The sequence below is a fragment of the Haliotis rubra genome, unplaced genomic scaffold (genome assembly GCF_003918875.1).
Source record: "Haliotis rubra isolate DU_JTF1 unplaced genomic scaffold, ASM391887v1 Scf295, whole genome shotgun sequence".
Taxonomy (NCBI): Eukaryota; Metazoa; Mollusca; class Gastropoda; order Lepetellida; family Haliotidae; genus Haliotis; species Haliotis rubra.
The window spans coordinates 667,086-688,735 of NW_025766963.1; the positions used below are offsets into that span (position 1 = coordinate 667,086).

Genomic DNA, 21,650 nt, shown 5'->3' on the forward strand with positions numbered 1-21,650 from the left:
CAGGAAATACCAACATTTAAGCACTTGTGTCGTAAACATAGTATGACATGGGCACTCATATAATATCCTCTATATATAAACAAGCAGGGCGGAACCAACCAACTCCTGCAGATCACTCAAGAGTTGTGGATTCTATGAAGAATGCACGTCACATACCAGACAAAGTGAATTTATTAGCCGACTCCCTCTCTAGGCAAGACGAGTGATTGGACTCTGAACATGGAGGCATTCAAAGCTTATCAGCAACACCTGGAAGACTCCATCCATAGATCTTTTTGCAACATCAAGGAACAATTGTCTACCGACCTTCGTGAGTCCTGTTCCGGATCCGGCACCCCGGGCTGTAGATGCCCTGTTCATCTCTTGGGACAATCTAATTGCCTATGCCTTTCCACCGATCAAGCTAATTCCAGAGGTGTTAGCCAAGATTGTTCAGCACACCTGCGTAGTTTACCTAGTAGCTCCAGCATGGCCAACCAGGACATGGTTTTCAATTCTCCTTCAACTTCTTACGGACAAACCACTACGACTCCCTCCTTGGCACAATCTCCTCAGTCAGCCCAAGTCAAACAGATTCCACGAGAATGTAAATCATCTAGCGCTTCGTGTGTGGAGGCTATCTGCAGTTCCGTCAAGGAACAAGGATTCGATGCAGCAGCAACCATTGCTATCACCAAGCTCCTTGACTGTTTGTCACTAAGCTGCATGAGGGTTAAGCAAATGTCACTTATTGAGATTGAACTGGCTAGCTATTCTCGAAACTTCTTAAGCCCTACGAGCTTCTTAAGCCCATTCTTAACACATTGGCTATGATCAAAGTTAAGAATTTTTAGGGCTACGAACGTTTCGAGAATAAGTGCCCAGAACTGTGTGATATGGCATGGTAACTCTGGAATCCGCACTTCCTGCAAATTTGCTGTTATGAAGCAACCCATCACAAGTGAGCCTTAGACCAATATTCAAGGATTGAGAAGTCTAGGCCTCCTTATGAACTATACCTTTGATGGTTGTCATCTTCCTACACACTAGGTTAATCTGTGGTCCGGTATCCAACCATGGGATAAGTGCATAACATGAGAAAGGATGTTTTTAAAATTAAAAATTTTAACAATAAATTGTATATTTAGCAATACTTATCCTATGTCACATGATGGATTCTTGCCCGACCAACCCTGCCATGAAGGTTACTGGGACGGTTCTGACTCCAGGTCAAGAGAAATGTGTTGGACATAGCTGGAACTCACATAATTGATCAGAGCTTGCATTGCATGAGCTGCCTGTGACTGCCTTGAATGATAGATGGAGCTGGGGTGTTTTCAGGCGAGATTTTTAAAGTGACTGAAAACTTTATGCTAGGTCGTTCCACTCCTTGGTCGTAAGAACAAGAGAAAGTGAATAATGTGAGATAGGATAAGTATATATGTTACAGGGAATGTGTGAAACCAGGGATTTCACGCAATCCCTGAAAGATTCAGTGATTTCGCGAAATCACTGTGACCCCCAGGGATTTCATGTATTCCCTAAAATTTCCAGGGATTTCATGAAATTTCAGATTTTCATGGTGTCCCATTACACACATCATTCTCTGTTAGGATATCAGTGAATGTGTGAAATTAATGTTTGTAGCTTAAAACTTTACTGTTGAGTCTCATTTCATCCCTTAGTTCTTTGGAGTTGAAAACTTTGACAATTTATCGATGCCACTTTTGGCTAATTACTACCTTGAGTTGGGATACCAAGTTAATTTCCTCACGGCTTTACTGTTTAGTCTCATTTCATCCCTTAGGTCTTAGGAGTTGAAAACTTTGACTATTTACTGATGACACTAGTCAAGCTAAGAGCAGGAAATTACCAGGTTTCGATAATATTCCAGTTGATGTTTTGACAAATGACATCTGTATAGATTATCTTCATAAACTGTTTTCTACATGTTATGAGATTGGTCATGTACCCTCCAACTCGGCCCAGGGGATCATTACCCCTACACCTAAGTCTGGAGCTGACAACCTGAGAGACCCAATGTCTTATCGCAGCATCACACTAGTGCATCTTATTGTTATGATTAATAATTTAATCAATATTCCTCTTGTAGTTTCAAAAGTTACAGACGTTGTTTTTAGCGATTTCGTTTATAAATGGAAACCGGACCTTTTACAAGTTGGTAGTTTAACTGGTAGGGGAGGTAATAAGTAACACACATACTGTACTTTAAAGGTGGATTTTTGCAGTGATTTTTATGTAATTTGTATTGTCTCGCTCTATGAGAACAGCAATAGCTTTGTTTAGATGTGTGGTAGCGCCACTTAGAATCGAAACTGTAAAGATTTGATTGAAGATGAGTGTCTTGTTTTATTGCATTGTCCTTTGTATGCTGATGAGCGATTGCAACTTTTATCTACATGTACTAGTCTTTTAGATGTATTTTTTTTAAATCTGGGTATGTTGAAAGAGTTAGTTCTCTTCTAGCTTGTCCAGGTGTATCGTTTTTATCTGCCAAAACCTGCCTTAATATTCTTAAAAAGTGTACTGCAATTTTTTTTATATCTTCTTAATGTAACTTGTACCCTTATTATTGCATTTTTAATATTCATATATTATACTCTGTATATTGTGGCACAAGTGTCTCTCATAATTCCGTACGGAATGGCTCAACATTTTGGTGTGATATAAGCATTTTAAAAAATTAGCGAGGTTTTTCAAACATTTTGTTTTCTTTATTGAAAATAGACATTTCAGTTTAAACTGACTAGACCATTCATAGAAATAACTTGGAATATACATCTTCCCGCTGTTGAAGAAGAGCTTTGGGATATGGGTTTGGGAAGGAAAAGGTATTTTTCAAGCCATATATTGCATGTTTGCCCTCAGCGTCGTCTTTCTACAAATGATGTGACAATGGACAAAGAACTGTTTCTCCACACAGTTGTGATTTTCGAGTCGAATTGTAGTGTTCAGGGTTTCCAGAAATGTAACTGTTGTCTTAACCAGTGTAAATCAATACGTTGTAAATGTTTTAAAGTGCTACTGAAGTGTAATCGCATGTATGATAACACTCTATCTTGTCCCAACAAATGAATTTTATCAGGAAATACTCTTTACTTGCATTATAAATTTGGTGTTCTCTATTTCAATAAGAGCATACAGGGATTTCATGGCCAATATTTCAGTAATTTCATGGAATCCCTGGAAATTTTAGGGAATGCATGAAATCCCTGGGGGTCACAGGGATTTCATGAAATCACTGACTCTTTCAGGGATTATGTGAAATCCCTGGTTTCACACATTCCCTGTAACATATATAGATATACAATTTATAGTTACAATTTTCAATTTTCTTATTTGCTATTTGCTTATTCAGTCTGGTTTTTGAACTCCTATATGACACTTATTTATGCATGGTGTGTCAGATTAAAATTGAACATCATTATGGCATTGGTAGGAATTTATTAAATTTCTGAGCGACTAGCTAAACCATGGCTTGGAAAATTTTGTTAGATGTCCATGTACCTGCTGTGGTTAAGTAAAACTGATAGTTTAGGAACTGGAATATCATAGAAACAAGACTAAATTTCTGCAGTACAGATTACATTTATTGCAGACAGTATGAATGTCCATGAATGTGTATATTCTTTATACATATCAACAAATGATACCTGTTATGATGTGTATCATCACTTAATCTTATTTTTTCAAAAGTATAACATTGAATAACATATACAACATGTGATGTCATTTTAATCTAGTAGTATACAAGATGGTGGTACTGCCGCAATACCCCCACCGATGGTTGAAAATTACGAAAAACAGCCTTGACCATCGTTTGATGTCCCCCTGTTTTTTTCTAATTTTATTTGAGTCTTAAGATCTATAGGGCACTGGTGAGTTTCGGCAACCAAAATAGAGACAAAAACACAGATGCAAGCATACATACGAAAACACATATATATTTTCTACTCCATGTAGAAGGGGTGCCCAGGGTTGGCCATACAAACTGGTTTGGGCGTTTCTGTCTTCTCGTCGGCCTGTCTGTTGACCAGTGTGTCGATTTGCACGCGCATGGTCCTGGATCTGCGTACGGCTATAAAATTACACAGAAATTTAGAACGGTAAATTTCCTATCCGTTGGTATATATATAAATGCAAATACTTCAGCTAACCTTTGTCCAAATTTTGTTATGCTTTAAAAAACAGTAAATTTCACCGCTTTTGATTGTGCACCGATAAAAGCACTGTGCTACGATTTTTATGCCCCCGCCATATATGGCAGGGGCATATAGGGTTACCCTCGGTGTCCGTCCGTCCGTACGAAACAGGGAATGTATTCTATCCACTTCTCCACCATAACCGCTCTGTGGAATTCAATGAACTTATACATGGGCTTTCTTGGGACTCTAATGGTGTGCATCTCATATTTTGTTTTTGTATTTGTAAGTTTAGAGACATTTGAACTTAGGTACATTTTGCTGAATTTCTCTATGATGATAGTGTAATAGGGGATGAAGTCTATCCACTTCTCCACAAAAACTGCTCAACAGAATTGAATGAACTTCTACATGTCTTTTGTAGGGACTCTAAAGGTGTGCATTTCATAATTTTTTATGCAATTTCTTAATTTTGTCGCTTTTACAAATGTTTGAACTTAGTTGAATCTCGTTCTATTCAGCCAGTGTTCGTTTAGAATGTTGGAACTTAAAGGTCACATGCAACCAAAAAATCAAACATAATTAAAAGACAATTATCACTTCTTCATGACAAATAATATGCATTGCTGATTATGAAAAAACAAATAAACAAAATTATAAGCGTATAATCGCAAATCAAAGGTGCAATATTTTGTACTTGGGTTTACCTCCCTCGAAACGAAGCAGCCGGGATACCGAACCCAGTCAGAGCAGGTGGGTGTGTACTCAAGTGTAACGGCTGGTTCATTTGCAGATGCCCTCACGATGTGGGGTTTTGTAAATACATGCTCATTTTTTGTGTATAACATTTTGCAATCAACAGACATCATAACATGTCATGTGTTCAAGTATCACACCTGCCTGTCTGTGTAATGACATAAAGTGACAGAGACCGAACTCGGGCCATTAATCAATGCATTTTGTTTATGGTGTATAGCCTGATTGGTGTTAAGTTCAAATTGCTTGTGGTCAGTGATAGCAGCTGTGTATTGAATATTGGCATTAGCAAACAGGCAGGCAGACACACAGGTGTCAATAAAACAAGACATTGAGTTTTGTCTGTGACAGCGACAGATCTATATCACAGTTAGAAATTCTGTCAGCGTTAAATAATGACATTGCTTTTAAGTATCGAACTGAGAAAGTGACTCGGTAAGAAGAACGTGTGGTGAAATAGACAAATGAAATTATATAAACAGTTAATTTACTGTCATAACATATAAAAAGCTCGCGCCTGTGAGATATCAACAAAACAATAGAAAAATAGCTCACGCCAAAGCCTTCCCCGAGTATTCACCGGACAACCCGCTTCCAAGCTGCGCGAACCTATTTCACTGCGCACGTGCTATGAGCGAAGCCCAGCTGTTGAAACCAGTTAAAATTAGTGAAACGTTTGAACTCCGATTTGGCGTGTGTTTTTTTCATCGCGTTATTTTTCAACTTTATAAGTTGAATTTGCATTTTTGACGCTTTGTTTCGGTAAGTCCATACCGAAATGTATCAGAATCTGCAAAGTTGTGTTTTACGTTGCATGTGACCTTTAAGCTTATACATGTGTTTCATTGAGACTCGAAAGGTGTGCATGTCATAGTTGCATTGATGTTTAACACTCTTTCGACAGAACTTAAAATGACTGATTTTACCATTTAAATAATGTCCTGAATAGATCCATAATTAGACGGTTTGACTGTGTATCTTAATATGAACAACATGCACACCTGTTTGGCATCAGGGGCTGTGGGGTAGCCTAGTGGTTAAAGCGTTGGCTCGTCACGCCGAAGACCCAGGTTCGAATCCCCACATGGGTACATTGTGTGAAGCCCATTTCTGGTGTCCCCCGCCGTGATAGTGCTGGAATATTGCTAAAAGCGGCGTAAAACCAAACTCAGTCAGTCAGTGTTTTGCATCAATTTAACGTAAATGAAAAAGAATATTTCACAACATCTGAATATATTTTTTAGGATGGCTTTTCTTTGTTTATGACTATGTGGCTATTGTTCTTCATAAGTATACAATGAAAGATGCAAAAACATAGCTCTTTTTGCATGGAACTATCAGAATAATGACGTAAGGTTTGTCCAATGTAAGACATGACATGGTCTATATCTTGTTTACAATTTTCGTAGAAATATAGTTACAGTCATTACAGTCATCCTGTCATTACAATATTTTTTTCGAATATGAATTGATTATATTATTGAAAACAATGAAAGTGAATCGTAAAATGTTTGTGACAAACACACACCTGGCCAATCATTATAGATCACTGTTTTGTCAATAAAACGAAATAACCAAATTCAATGAACAAGACAATTCCTTTAAAAAAATGTGTGCATATACATTTAATAAAATATCTAACTCGTGAAGGTCTGGGTTAAAATGAACCTTCAGTAATCCATGCTTGTCGCTGGCTTGGTTGACACATAAAAGGCGATGTTCATGCTGTTGATCACTAACTGGGATCAGACCACAGGTGGTCAGGCTCGCTGGCTTGGTTGACACATATCATCAGTTCCCAATTGCGCAGATCGATGTTCATGCTGTTGATCACTGGATTGTCTGGTCCAGACTCGATTATTTACAGACCACAGCCATATAGCTGGAATATTGCTGAGTGCGACGTAAAACTAACTCACTCACTAATAAAATATCTAAATCATTTTCATTAATATTGCCAGTTTTACTTATAAGGCTAAATTAAATCGCTGTTCATTAACCTGTTCATATGAAAATGTAATATTGGTCCGAATGGCGAATATTGCACATGATAGGAATTAAAGTACATGTAGCAGTTATGCCTATGTTTGTTCTTTTAATACTTTTTTAAGGGTTTGAAATATGGCGTACTACACTCAGTATGTCAGTTTTTTATGTAAATATTATTCAAACAAACAAAAACCTTCAAAGAATAAAAAATGTTTACCCTTTATCCACAGATATGATCTAGAACGAGGCTAAATGTAGAGAATGAAATTAGTTTCATGAAACAATATCTGAACGATACACAAAAAATACATGATAACACTGAAAGTGTAATCGGCGGGACATGACGGTTGTGTTAACTCTTATTCAACCGACCTTCACCTCAAAGGAATTTGTACTAATATGTACAACAATGTTGACGTATGACATCACTACAGCTGACGGATTACTTACAAAATGGCGGCTTCGCTGACATGGCTGACAAGACCTTCCCTTAATTCGGGGATCGTTTGTACATAAATGTGTGATGTAAGTGATCAGAACGAATGTGACTATCTGTGTATTGTTATATGTTTTATCGCTTTCATTGTAAGTAAGAGAAGAAGCCAGAAATGACGACAATATTACCGTTGTCGTTCTGCGAGATTTTCCGTCAGTCATGGCATCACGCTGCACAGAAACTTTGACAATTTTGAATAAACATATCACATTACTGTATTGTTATCTATTTTTAATTTATTATTTCTTGCTACGATACTATTTCCATGTATGTTCTAAAAGTATTGAGCCTATGCATGCTACGAATAGACGAACGCGTGTCTGAAATTTGAAAAAATTTTATACAGTGTAAAGTCTGAATTTTTCTTTGTTTACATTTCAAACAAGTGCTGTCTTTCGCGCACAGCGTTCATTTTCATGCCCAATATCTTTCGTTCCATATCACCTAGACACTTGGTTTTAGTGACAAAGACCATTCCTATTTGATACTAAAATGTATGAGGAAGTCAGTGATGCATTGTGTCGCAGCTGAATATGAAATATACGTGATGTAATGGGCGTGTCAATACCGGCCTTCGCGAAACGTGATTTTGTAAACACTATCCAATGCAATATGGCAGAAAGCGCACCTATAGGTGTCCGTGTTAGTGTATTTTCGAAAAACATCCCAACCTTAAAGACACTAAAATTCACCGCGGCAGGGATAAAAGCGTCAGTTGATGTGTTTGGAACTTTTCAGCAGGTGCCTGTTACTAAACTATTCTCCTCAATTAATTTAGAGTGACCGGACATGATTACATCATTCTAAAATTACCATTGTAACTGTCTTAGACTTAGTCTTAGCTAAGATTTTGCTGAGAGAGTTTCATGATCTAGTCTTAACTAAAATCTTAGCTAAGCAAATTTGTTTAGACTTAAGATGTTTTTGTGCTAAGCAAATTTTAGACTTAAGATTTTGTTCATGATCCCGGGGCCTGGTTGTGTGGACAAGCTTCCAGAAAAACACGGCGGCTAGCAAAATGTAGGTCCACTTTTGGGTCGATTCTAGCATCTGCCCCACCTTCTGGATATCCAGACGGGTCTCTTCTTGTTCGTCCTCTACTGTTTCTATTTCCTCGTGGAGTTCATCGAGAGTAGAAACGTCGGCGTCGTTGTCCAGTCTAGAAAATATGTCAAGCAACATAGTCTTGGTTTGCTCCGCACAAGCCAACAACATCGTCATGGTTTGCTCCGTATGAGCCTCGATCTTCCCCAAGGGTCGTAGAAGTCCTGGAAGGTTGGATTTGGAGCTATCTCGCTGGCAGGCAAGAGTGTCGACGGTTCTGCAGCAGGCAATACGGTTGTGCTGGAGGGCGACGTCGGAGCTATCTCGTTGGCAGGCAATACGGTTGTGCTGGAAGGGGAAGTCGTACAAGAGGGTCGACAATTCTGCGGCAGGCTCTCGCCATAGCTCATAGAGCCTTGTGGACCCATTACCGAAGCGCTTTTTGACCTCATTTGCCGGGAGCACACCGCGAAGGGAGCGGATTTCTTGGATCTGGTCCGGAGACAAATCTCTTTTTGGTGGCATGAGTTTTTTTATTGGGTATATATACCCCATACCTCCCATATGTCTATATGGAAAATCCCATCCTCTCCCATTTTTCCTCCCTGCATGCTATACGAACCCAGGAAAATACTATACAGAACTGGGAAAATCAAGCAACTGCTTAGCAACTGCTTAGCAAAATTAAGCAGACTCCAAGCAAAAATAAGCAAACTTTTGGAAAAAAAGATACTCAGTAAGATGTCTGCCATGCAAGCAAACAAAACACAAAGTTGAGATACATGTTTAGCCTGGCTAGATATCTCTAGAACTGACCTACTTTCTATACACTGTTGTGTGTGGACTCCTTCAACTCAGTGACCCATGAAGATCCGGGGTAGAATAGGTCTTCAGCAACCCATGCTTGCCACAAAAGGCGACTATGCTTGTCGTAAAAGGCGACTAACGGGATCGGATGGTCAGGCTCGGTGACTTGGTTGACACATGTCATCGGTTCCCAATTGTGCAGATCGATGCTCATGCTGTTGATCACTGGATTGTCTGGTCCAGACTCGATTATTTACAGACCGCAGCCATAAAGCTGGAATATTACTGAGTGCGGCGTCAAACTAAACTCACTTACTCACTCACTCACCTTCAACTCAGTGGCCTGACCTACTTTCTATGCACTGCTGTGTGTGTGGAATGTGCGTGGGCGTTTAAACATCCATTTAGAGACTGGTGTACCTTATGTGTATACAGCATGTGGGCTTTGGGAAATTATTTTTGTAAGTGGGTATTGCTGGGCAAGCCAGTGAAATGTGGAAAACGCTGTATGACTGAATATTGTCACAGACATGCCCACTGTGCGAGAAGGGGTCATGTCAATTACGCATGTAAAGTCTGTGGAATAGGGGTCAAATGTCATTATGGGGCTGACAAAGTAAGAATGAAACTTATTAATAAAAGACATGCAGATTTTATTGGTGAATTTAAGCGACTCAGAAAGATTAAAATTATTTTAAAAAATGGGGGTGGGGGGGGTACACCAGCATGGAAATTCATATGGTGAACAACCAATTAGAGAAACAAAATTCATATGGTATATAACATGGCTACTGTGAGAGAACTGAAAGCTATTACGAGAGAGTGTGGACTGACTGATAATTCTCGCATGAGAAAGACCGAATGTCTGACCTTGCTCGATATTAGATATGTCAAACCTTTAATGGTGAAACAGTTGAAAAGCCAAGCTCGGCGGATAACTGTTCAGGCTAATATTGATGTCGATAAGGTCAAACTGCTGATCGCCAGCAAGATCGATGAGGAGTTGGATGATTTCAAAAGTATAAAATACCAGTTGACCATCAAAATGTCGCTAAACAAACAGGCTGATGGCAGTACCAAGTACATCGAGCCCTACTTCAGAGGCAAACAGGAGGTACTGACCCAACCTGACTCGATCAATTCGCCCATCAATGTGTCGTTGCAAAAAATACAGGCATCGATGGAACGATGGACGCACGGGGGTTCCGGTTGGGTGGTGGAAAGTATCGACACCAGCTATTTGGATATAGTGAACTACATGCTGCTCAAAGGGGGATCTTACATCGACTTTCCTCCCTATTTCAAGAAGAAAAAAGCCATCCTCAACATCAAAACTAAACGCGGCAACTGTTTAAGAATGGTAACGAGAGCACACAAGTTTCCAACCGATTCTAAAATCTTAAACAGGCCTTCAAGCTATCCTGAAGACAACGGGCTTAACTGGGATGGCATAGATGAACCCAAGCCCATCTGCCAAATCTCCAAAATCGAAAACAAAACAAATTGGTTTACAAACATCTTCAGGCACGGATGTAATCGAATGATTGTGCACAGAATAAGCGACACCTCTGAACACATTCCCAGGATCAACACATTCCTGGTCGAAAAAGAGGGTCAGTTTCACTCTACAAAAATCGAAAGTCTGAGCAGGCTGTCTGCATGGTTACAGTCCAGCAGACCTATTAGAAACACACAGATAAGACTGTCGAGGCACCCGTTATCTACAGAGGCTACGACGCGGCCGAGCAATTTCTCACCTGTTTACAAAACGAAGAGGAAACGATCAGGGACAGTTTGTACAAAATCGTATATGACCCCAGAGGAATGGAGAAATAACAAGAAGGCTAAGTGTTGTCACGTGTGCGACCGACCCCTGAACGGTGATTCGGTGAGAGATCACTGTCACCTACTGAGGTGCCGCCTACAAGGAGTGCAACTTGAAGCTTAGAATAAACCCTAAAACAATACAAAACCCTGTGGTGTTTCATAATCTTCGTGGTTATGATTCTCACTTAATCATGCAAGCTGTCTTGAAAATCGACGGCGCATCACCTGCATTCCCAACAACATGGAAAAATACATCTTGTTCTTTCTGGGCGGGCTGAAATTCATAGACAGCATTCAATATCTGCCGTCATTGGTGGACAGTTTGGAGAATGTTAACAACACGGATGCCCTCGCCATAACGAATCCATACACCGACGCAGCGACTCGACCTCTGTTGCTGAGGAAGGGTGTCTACCCGTACGAGAACATGGACAATTGGTCAAGATTCGCCGAAACGAAATTGCCTCCCATCGAATCATTTTACAGTCAATTAACTCAATAAAAAATATTCCATGATGATTACCGGCATGCCCTTGAGCTGTGGGACAAATTCAGCTGTGAGAATTTAGGCGACTACCACGATCTGTACTGGAAAACTGACGTTCTGCTGCTCGCCGGTGTGTTCGAGATATTCAGAAAAAATGAATAAAAAAGACTGATGAAAAATTGAAACTCTTGATGGAGTACGATATGCCATGTTTAGACCCAGCCTGTAAGCAATCGATGGCTGCAGTATAAAGCTAACAATAAATATGTGGAAGGCTATGACTCTAGTAAACCAGCCTGTTGATAACTCCATCTCAATGCTTATAATCTATACGGCTGGGCTATGAGTCAGTCTTTACCCACCAGGGGATTTGGGTGGGTGAATCCTGATATCGATGTCATGAGAATCCCGCCGGATTCAACAAAGGCTTACTTACTCGAAGTGGACCTGGAATATCCCCAGAGAATTACATCCATCCACACAACAGTTATCCGAACGATTGATGGTTGACAAAGATTGGATGTCCGGCTATCAACGAGACTTGTTGGGAAAAATAAAAAGGTTGAAGAAAGTCGATCCCATAAAAACTTGTATCAACTTGATGGATAAAAAAAAATACATCATACATTATCGTAACTTGCAGCTGTGTACCTGTCACTGGGCATGAAGCTGAAAAACAATACATAGAGTGCTCAAGTCTGGTCAAAGTCCTTGGATGGAAGCTTACATAAGGATGAACACGGATTAAAGAAAACAAGCCAATAGCGATTTCGAAAATATTCTATTCAAGCTCATGAACAACTCGGAATTCAGCAAAACAATGTAGAACTTAAGGAAGTGCATGAACGTGAAGTTAGCCAGATCTCATGAGGAAGAATGACTCAGGTAACTGATAGCGAGCCCAGCCTTCAAAAGAAGCAAGATATTCGATGACGACCTGGTGGCGTCGCACATGGCCGAGAGTCACATCAAGTTCAACCGACCCCTCTACGTTGGCATGAGCATTCTTGACTTATCCAAACACTTGATGTACGACTTCTACTACAATGAACTCAAGTTGCAGTACTGGCAATAGATGCGAGGTGTTGTATACCGACACTGATTCGTTGTTGAAATGCATCCACCTGCATGATAAGAGTGCCTGCCCAAAAGACCATGCCCTGCACAACATGGTGAACGAAAAGGTAATCGGGAAAATGAAAGACGAGCGTGCTGGGACCCCGATTGCCGAGTACGTCAGATTGAGGCCTAAGATGTATTCCATCAAGAAAGCCAACAGCGGCTAGATAAGAAAGGCTAAGGGTGTGAAGAAATACGTCGTGAAAAAGCAAATCAAACACGAGTAATTCAAAGAGGCCCTGTTCGATATAGATTAACCTTCAAACACAAAATGAACACTCTGAGAAGTGACAAGCACAAGATATACAGTTTGAGAATGAACAAAACATCGTTGTTATCAATGGATGCAAAGCGATGGATTGCTAACGATGGTGTAACGACTTACGCATATGGACACAGTTGTATTAAACTGAAAATACCCTAAATAAATAATAAGATTTACTGCAGGCCATCGGGATATTGGTAAGTGACCCAAAAGGGGACCTACATTTCGCTAGTCGCCGTGTTTGTCTGGAAGGTCGTCCACACGACCTGGAAACACTGCACACCGGCCAACACACCAGTCGACAAACAAGCCGACGAGAAGACAGAAATGCCCAAACCAGTTTGTACGGCCAACCCTGGGCACCCCTTCTACATGGACTAGAAAAAATATATATGTTTCATATGTATGTTTGCATCTGTGTTTTTGTCTCTATTTTAGTTGCCGAAACTCACCAGTGCCCTATAGAATTTAAGACTCAAATAAAATTATAAAAAATAGGGGGACATCAAACGATGGTCGAGGCTGTTTTTCGTAATTTTCAACCAGCTTGAAACACAACACAACTTAATTCTTCTTCATATTCTGACATTTAGTTATTTTTATATGTAATGCATGAACAGGCCGTTCTTACCAACTCTATGAAGGTAATTTGCTCATATGACTTGAAAATTTGCACCAAACCCTGACATTTGTGTCAACTTGTGGCTTCCCATAGCAATTAATGTGTAACCCATGAAGATCCAGGTTAGAAATGGTCTTCAGCAACCCTCATAAGATTGGGATTGGGTGGTCAGACTCAACTTGGTTGACATATCATCACATCCCAATTATGTAGATCGATGCTCATGATGTTGATTACAGTATTGTCTGGTCCCAGTGCCATCTTGCTGGATGATTGCTGACTGCAGCGTTCAACAACAACCATACCAAACCAATGAATGTGTATCTATATTCACAGCGGTTCTCCTTTCAGCTGGGCTGGATAACACTAAATAAGATGGGCAAACTTTGTGTTCATGATCTTTTGAACACAGGTCAATGGATGCTCATTAACCCAAGATTCAGATCTCTTTGTTTTCTTTTATCTCAACATTCATTTCGTTTATTTGTCAAATTCAACTGAAATGTGCCCCCATGTTACATACATGGTACACACGTGGGTTATTCTTTGCACACACATGCTCAATGAATGTACATGCTTTATTCACCTGTTGCACACATGTGTAAAGGAAATTATCTTCTAGCAGTATTCATATTGTAGTGTTTTTATTCTTTTGTTTGTTTTCTAGGTCATTATGCGACGATGTCGCATTGGCCATACTTGATATACTCACGAATATTTATTGAAAGGCGAAGATCCTCCGTTTTGTATCCCTTGTGATGAAAGAATCACGGTCAAGCATGTCTTGCTTGACTGTGTTGAATACTCCATCACAAGGGATAACTATTTCAAATCACGAACTATGAAGGATCTTTTTATTAATATAAGTTCTCATTTAATTATTGCATTTTTAAAGAATTAGATTTATTAAATGATTTGTAAAAAGATAATTATAATTGGAAGTTTAAATTAGTAACTCAGATTGTTCGTGGCTGTATTCTCAAAGGGGGGTTAAAGTACTGTAAAATTATTGTCCTCCTGAGAGGATACGTAAGTCCCAAAACATTCAAAGTCAATTAAAACTTTCCACAATTTTAATCGTAGAATATGTGTATTTTTAAAGTATGGCTAAATTATTCTAAATTGCTAACAGCTGAAGGGATGATGTAAATCCAGCTGGGGCCCATGCAGGAAGCAAATGTACTGTAAGTCCCCATGGTCCCCAGCATGGTGATCTACCTTCAGTTGTTGGCAATATGTAGCCTGTTTTTTATTATTTTGTATTGTCTTCTATAGTTAAAAGTTTTTAGTTTTTCATACTAGTTTTATATCTATATCTGTGATGCTCTAGTTATTTTACTGTCCTTCGTTCACAGGGTTTTATAATTTGACTTTATTTATTACGGCTTTATTTCTTATTCTACTCCTCATCACGATATGGCTGCAATATTGCCGATGTGACGTTAAATTTAACTCACTCACTCACTCGTTAGTTTATCTGACAATGGCATTGCAAATATACATGTCATGTTCTACATTTCCATGAAAACAGAGCCATTACTCACTCTGCATTTATCATTTATCAACATCATCACTATGGTACAATATATTATTGGTGTTGTCATCCAGGGTGCCGTTCCACTAACCGATTTTAGCCCTATGCCAATTGTATACCCCTAAAATCCCAATCTTTGTGTGACGTTACGATCGGCATACCATTCCACTAACCAATCTTTACCAAGTCAACCGTTAAGTTAGGATCCAAAGTCTAAGTTGCTCATGACCAACTTAAGATAGCTAAAAATCAATTGTAGAGAAACCAAAATGGTGGCTTTCACATTCTGTGTGAAGAAGAACGAGCATTTCACTGTGAGCGTCCCCTAAAACCACCCATGAAATGAATTTGTTTATGTCTGTGATGTAAAAACACAGCACTGAAGCCTTACAAACATGACCACTGTCGTCATGGGAGCACAGGCAATGTAATACATTTGTACAACAATATTGCAACGTCATGGTTAAGAATAGGGACGGTCATGAAGTGAACAATGTTCTGAAACAAAAAGACACAAATATGTTTGATTTCATGTGGGCTTATTTGGTGGGGGATTCTAAAGGCAGGCGGTGTGTTTTTCAAGACCGCTTACAGATTCTAGATACGTTAGAGAGGATGTCTTGTCACGCCTTGTTTATTCTGATCGACAAGGTTCAGCCACATATTATGCCTGATACCCAGCATTCACATGCCCTTGCACCTGAAAACAAGGTGCTCACTACCGTAATATTTTGCTCGAGGTTTTTTCTCCACGTTTACACTTGGTTCCAAAACTACTTCCATCGTCTGCTAGACTATGCAAAGGGAGATAACTTGTGTCTCGCATTTCTCTATATCTCGCATGAAAGAGTCTCAATTTAAGCTTGGATCGGATTGGGACCGGCTACAATCGGCCTAAGATCGGTTTGTGGAAGACGATTGTAAAACTGGCCTAACTTTCTAAGATTGAACTTAGATGAGATCGGTTAGTGGAACGGCACCCATGGATTTGGAGCTAAATTTATGTGGTTCAAACACATTGTGGGTGGACTTAAGGGGATTTGGGTGGGTGGCTGATGTAGTACCTACCTTTGTAGTCTTTATTGTAGGAGCTTATGGAGTTCATGACCCGTGAAGGTCCGGGTTAGAATATTGGCCTTCAGTAACCCATGCCTGTTGTAAGAAGCGACTAACGGGATCGGGTGGTCAGGCTCGCTGACTTGGTGACACACGTCATTGGTTCCCAATTGTGCATATCAATGCTCATGCTGTTGATCACTGGATTGTCTGGTCCAGACTCAATTATTTACAGACCGCCGCCATATAGCTGGAATATTGCTGAGTGTGGCATAAAAGTCAACTCACTCACTCACTCGCTATGGAGGTCATAGAGGTTGGGAAGATGTGACAATGCCACGCTTCTTGCATGCTCAGCTAGGAGGCGGCCAGGTTTTGTAGCCAAGGTATAAGTAGTGCGTTCATTGGCTGTGTCACATGCTCTGTGTGCTGGCTATGTAAGCCTACCCTGGGTAGAGATTCATCACTCATAACAGCTTCCAGCATTTGGTAAGGTACCATAGGAGACTCCCTCCCTCCCTCATGCATCAAGATCTCTCTCTATTAATACTCATTTATTAGGGATAGGTTAGATTCATGATGACGATGGGTGGGGGAGAAATAGATTAGGATTTAATAAGTTTATGAAGGGATATTTTAAGTCAGAAGGTTGGCTGTAATGTAAAGTTTCATTATGTTAAGTGTTGGTTTATTGAGTTTTATGTATGTAGTAGGGTAGGAGGAGAAATATGTATGTTTTCCTGATTATATGGACAGACTTGCCCCTAACTTATTTTTCTTTGCAATAAAATTAATTAAAACTTAACTCTTGTCATCAAAGTACCATCTGACCTTTGACAATATATACATCAGGTTTGTTCTGCTGACTTTGGCAACCTAATAAAGGCACGTATTACAATGGTAGTTAGTATTACATTCATTGTTTTGATTCCCCCTCATCGCTGTATAACAGAAACAGATTGAAAGTTTTTACATTCATTGTTTTGATTCCCATTCATCGCTGTATAACAGAAACAGATTGAAAGTTTTTACATTCATTGTTTTGATTCCCCCTCATCGCTGTATAACAGAAACAGATTGAAAGTTTTTACATCCATTGTTTTGATTCCCCCTCATTGCTGTATAACAGAAACAGATTGAAAGTTTTTACATTCATTGTTTTGATTCCCCCTCATCGCTGAATAACAGAAACAGATTGAAAGTTTTTACATTCATTGTTTTGATTCCCCCTCATCGCTGTATAACAGAAACAGATTGAAAGTTTTTACATTCATTGTTTTGATTCCCCCTCATCGCTGTATAACAGAAACAGATTGAAAGTTTTTACATTCATTGTTTTGATTCCCCCTCATCGCTGTATAACAGAAACAGATTGAAAGTTTTTACATTCATTGTTTTGATTCCCCCTCATTGCTGTATAACAGAAACAGATTGAAAGTTTTTACATTCATTTTTTATAACTTCTGTGTAAATTTAATGCAGATGACAACAGAGTTGCCTGAATTCTGTGTTGGATTACTGTTTAATGAGTGGTTTTGTTGCAAATTATGTGTGTGTGACTTGACTTGCTGTGGATAGTGTGTGCAATGTAATTCTATCTGTTTTTCAGGCAGAGATAGAGCGCCAAAGAACCAGGTTCAAGGATGAGAATGCTCTGATGACAACTGAAAATGAAGATCTTCATGCAAAGATAGATGATCTCAAGCATGAAATTGTGAGTAAGATAAATCGCAAGATGGAAAGTTACTTTAGTATCACACTTAGAGTTCTATAATCTAAGTGAGGCTGGGTGTCAATGACATAATTTCAACTGTGAGCCCACAACAATGTATTTTGACAACATGTCCTATGTATATCAGGCTCAGACCAAGTTTAAACAGTCCAGGTCTGTTTCCTGATCAATTCATTGTTTGCAGCCCGCTCCACCAAGTGACCATTGTGATATCTTATTGACTTAAACCATTGTTCCGAGGCTACTTGGACATTTCCTAACTGATATTATTGTTAACCCCCTGGATGCCACAGGGACATATATGTCCTTCCCCTTCAACCCTCAATTTGAAGTCGAATAAAAATCAAAATATCCCACGCACACAAATACACTTCACAGTTTCGAATTCTGCGGGAAGTTTCCTGTTTCTTGATACCATCCACTATTATTTTAGACAAAGCTCAAGTGCTGAAAATGACCTTTCAAAATAGGCTTCATCGAAAATGGCGACATTTTTGACACAGTATGAAATCGCGATTCACAGCGTTATTTGCTGTATGTTTTGAAATGTGAAAATCGAATAATTCCTGGGAGTACTGAATTTCAAAACTAACCTATTCATGATCACTGATATCAGTTTTACATGAAATCGCTAATGATAATTCTGAAACGTTGCCGATGAATCTAGAATCGGTTGGGATGTTTTCGAAAATGCACTTACACGAACACCGTAGAGCGCTTTCCGCCATATTGGAAAGTGTTTTCAAAATCACGTTTCGCGAAGGCCGGTATTGAGACGCCTATTACATCACGTATATTTCATATTCAGCTTCAAAAAATGCATCACTGAATTCCCCATACATTTTAGAATCAAATTGCAACTGGTCTGTGTCACCAATACCAAAAGTCTAGATAAAATGAGACGAAACATATTGGGTGTGAAAACGAACGCTGTGCTCGAAAGACTGCGCTGGTTCGAAACGTAAACAAAGACAAATTCCGATTTTACACTGCGTAGCAATTTCTGAAATTTTCCAACATTCATCCTTCTATTCATAGCTTGCAATAGCTCAATACCTTTGGAATATGCATGGAAAGAGTATCGTAGTAAGAAATAGGAAATTATAACTAGATACAATGCAACGATTTGATAATTCATAAGAAATTGTCAAAGTTTCCGTGCCGCGTGACGCTATGACTGGCGCAAAATCACGCAGAACGACAACTGTAATATATCAGCATTTCTGGCTTCTTCTCTTACTTACAGTGAAAATGATAGAAACATATAACAATACACAGTTAGTAAGAATCATTCTGATTACTTACATCTCATATTTATGTACAAACGATCCCTGAATCAATGGAAGGGTCCTCGCAAAATCCTATCTATCCTTGTCAGCAAAGCCGCCATTTTGTAAGAAATAGGTCATCGGTAGTGATGTCATACGTCAACATTGTTGTACATATTAGGCAATTTCTTTGAGGTGAAGGTCGGTTGAACAAGAGTAAACACAATCGCCCAATCCTTCCGATTACACTGTCAGTATTATCATGTATATTTTGCGGATAGTTCAGATACTTTTTCATGAAACTGACCTCAGTATCTACATTTAATCCATGTTCAAATATCATATCATACTTGCATATGGGGTTTACGGTGTTTTATTCTTTGAAAGGTTTTGATTGTTTGAATAATATTTACATAAGAAATTGACACATTTAGTGCAGTACACCATATTCTAAACCTTTACACAAGTGTTAGAAAATCAAACGTAGCCATAACTGCAATATTACTTTAGTTCCTATGATGTACAATATTCAATGCATTTGAACTAATATTGCAGTTTCACATGAACAGGTTAATGAATGGCGATTTGATTAAACCTTATAAGTAAAACTGATAATATTTAATGAAAATGATTTATGTATGTTATGAAATGTATATGCACACACATTTAAAGGAAATGTCTTGTTCATTGCACATTTTTGTGTCGTTTTATAGAGAAAACAATGATGTAAATTGATTGGCCAGGTGCGCGTTTGTCGGAAACGTTTTATGATTCACTATCATTGTTTTCGATAATATAATCAATTCATAGTCGATTTAAAAATATTGTGATGACAGGATATCAAACTATATTTATACGAAAATTGTTTAAAAAATGTATAAAGCATGTCATGTCTTAATTTGGACAAATCTTACATCCATATTCTAATATATAGTACGTACTAGTTCCATATATAAAAAGCTATCTTTTTTGCATCTTCCATTGCATACGTATGAAGAGAAATAGCTGCATAATCATAAATAAAGTAAATTCCTCTCCTAAACAAAATATTCAGGTGTGAAATGTTATTTTTCATTTACGTTAAATTGATGCCAAACAGGTGCGCGTGTTGCTCATGATAAGATACACAGTCAAACTGTCTAATTGTTGATATATTCAGGACACTATTTAAAATGGAAAATACAGTCGTTTTATGTTTTGTCTAAAGAGTGTTAATTCTGAAAAAAAAGCCGAGACCTTTCACACAATTAATGGAAATTAGGTGAGATATATACTAATCAGAATACCAATGTCGTCACTTTCCGACGTCGCAAAATGCATAAAACAAGCAATGACGTCAACTAAAATGTTGTATTATTTTCAGCAATTTCAATACATTTGAAGATATGGCTAGTATTCTGGTAATAACGATGCAAAATTAGTCAAAATACATCTACACAAACAGGAGAATATGGGAATCTAAGAACTAACTTATATATGGGATAGGGCCATCCAAATCGCTATTACGTGCTTTCACATGTAGTACGTTGTCAGGGGCGGTGGGGTAGCCTAATGGTTAAAGCGTTGGCTCGTCACGCCGAAGACCCGGGTTCAAATCCCCACATGGGTACAATGTGTGAAGCCCATTTCTGGTGTTCCCCGCCGTGATGTTGATGGAATATTGCTAAAAGCGGCGTAAAACCAAACTCAGTCAGTCAGTCAGTACGTTGTCATCTTTTCTTATAAATTGTGAAACTACCAAAGCGTATCCGCTCACATTGGGGAACTTTGAATTGGAATAGTTTGGTTCACCGTGAACAAAAAATAACGAAACTATAGCGTCCGTATCCACAACAAATACTCTCCATGTGATTAGAGTTACATTGACCTCGTATTAAGAATAACGGAGTTATGCCCCCTTATCATTATACGTGTATGACCTCTCTGTCGTCGTTTGGCGTCGTAGAAGAAAATACATTTTGACATTTATTGCGGGTCATTTTTAATGTTGAGCGTATAATGTTATGCATAAGCACATAAATCCAATTCGTATACACTTATGTCGTTCAGATATCAGGCTGTATTTTCTTCGCTCACACTTTCCGTAAAGATGCCAAAATAAAAATTAAGTAGCACAGTGCTTTTATGGGTGCGCGATAAAAAGCGGAGAAATTTACTGTTTTTTAACGCATAACAAAAATTTGGACAACATTTAGTAAGGTCTATTTTTCAAGCCGCCCAGGTAGTTGCACTTATATTTATACCAACGGATAGGAAATTTAATATTCTACATTTCTGTGTAATTTTATAGCTGTACGTAGATCCAGGACCACACGAGCGCAATTCTCGCACAACGATCACTTTTCAAACCGTATGAAAATGTGCGCCTGGAAAAAAACTCGGCATCAAGGGGGTTAAACAAAGGGCAGAGCTGACCAGGGTAGTTCTTTGATGTGGTGTCAACTTACAAAATGCTACAGCTCTAGTAACATAATATTTTGATTTCTTCCATCAACGATATATTCAT

The 21,650-nt window shown here is 38.9% G+C and overlaps 1 protein-coding gene across 1 annotated transcript in view; it reads left to right on the forward strand.

Moving 5' to 3' along the window:
* Positions 1 to 21,650, forward strand: part of LOC124282195 (ankyrin repeat domain-containing protein 26-like) — an 895,780-nt gene that overhangs the window by 431,016 nt on the left and 443,114 nt on the right. The window contains exon 25 of the mRNA XM_046718159.1: positions 17,754 to 17,858. Coding sequence (XP_046574115.1) covers positions 17,754 to 17,858 — 105 coding nt within the window. The remainder of the gene's footprint in view (positions 1 to 17,753; positions 17,859 to 21,650) is intronic.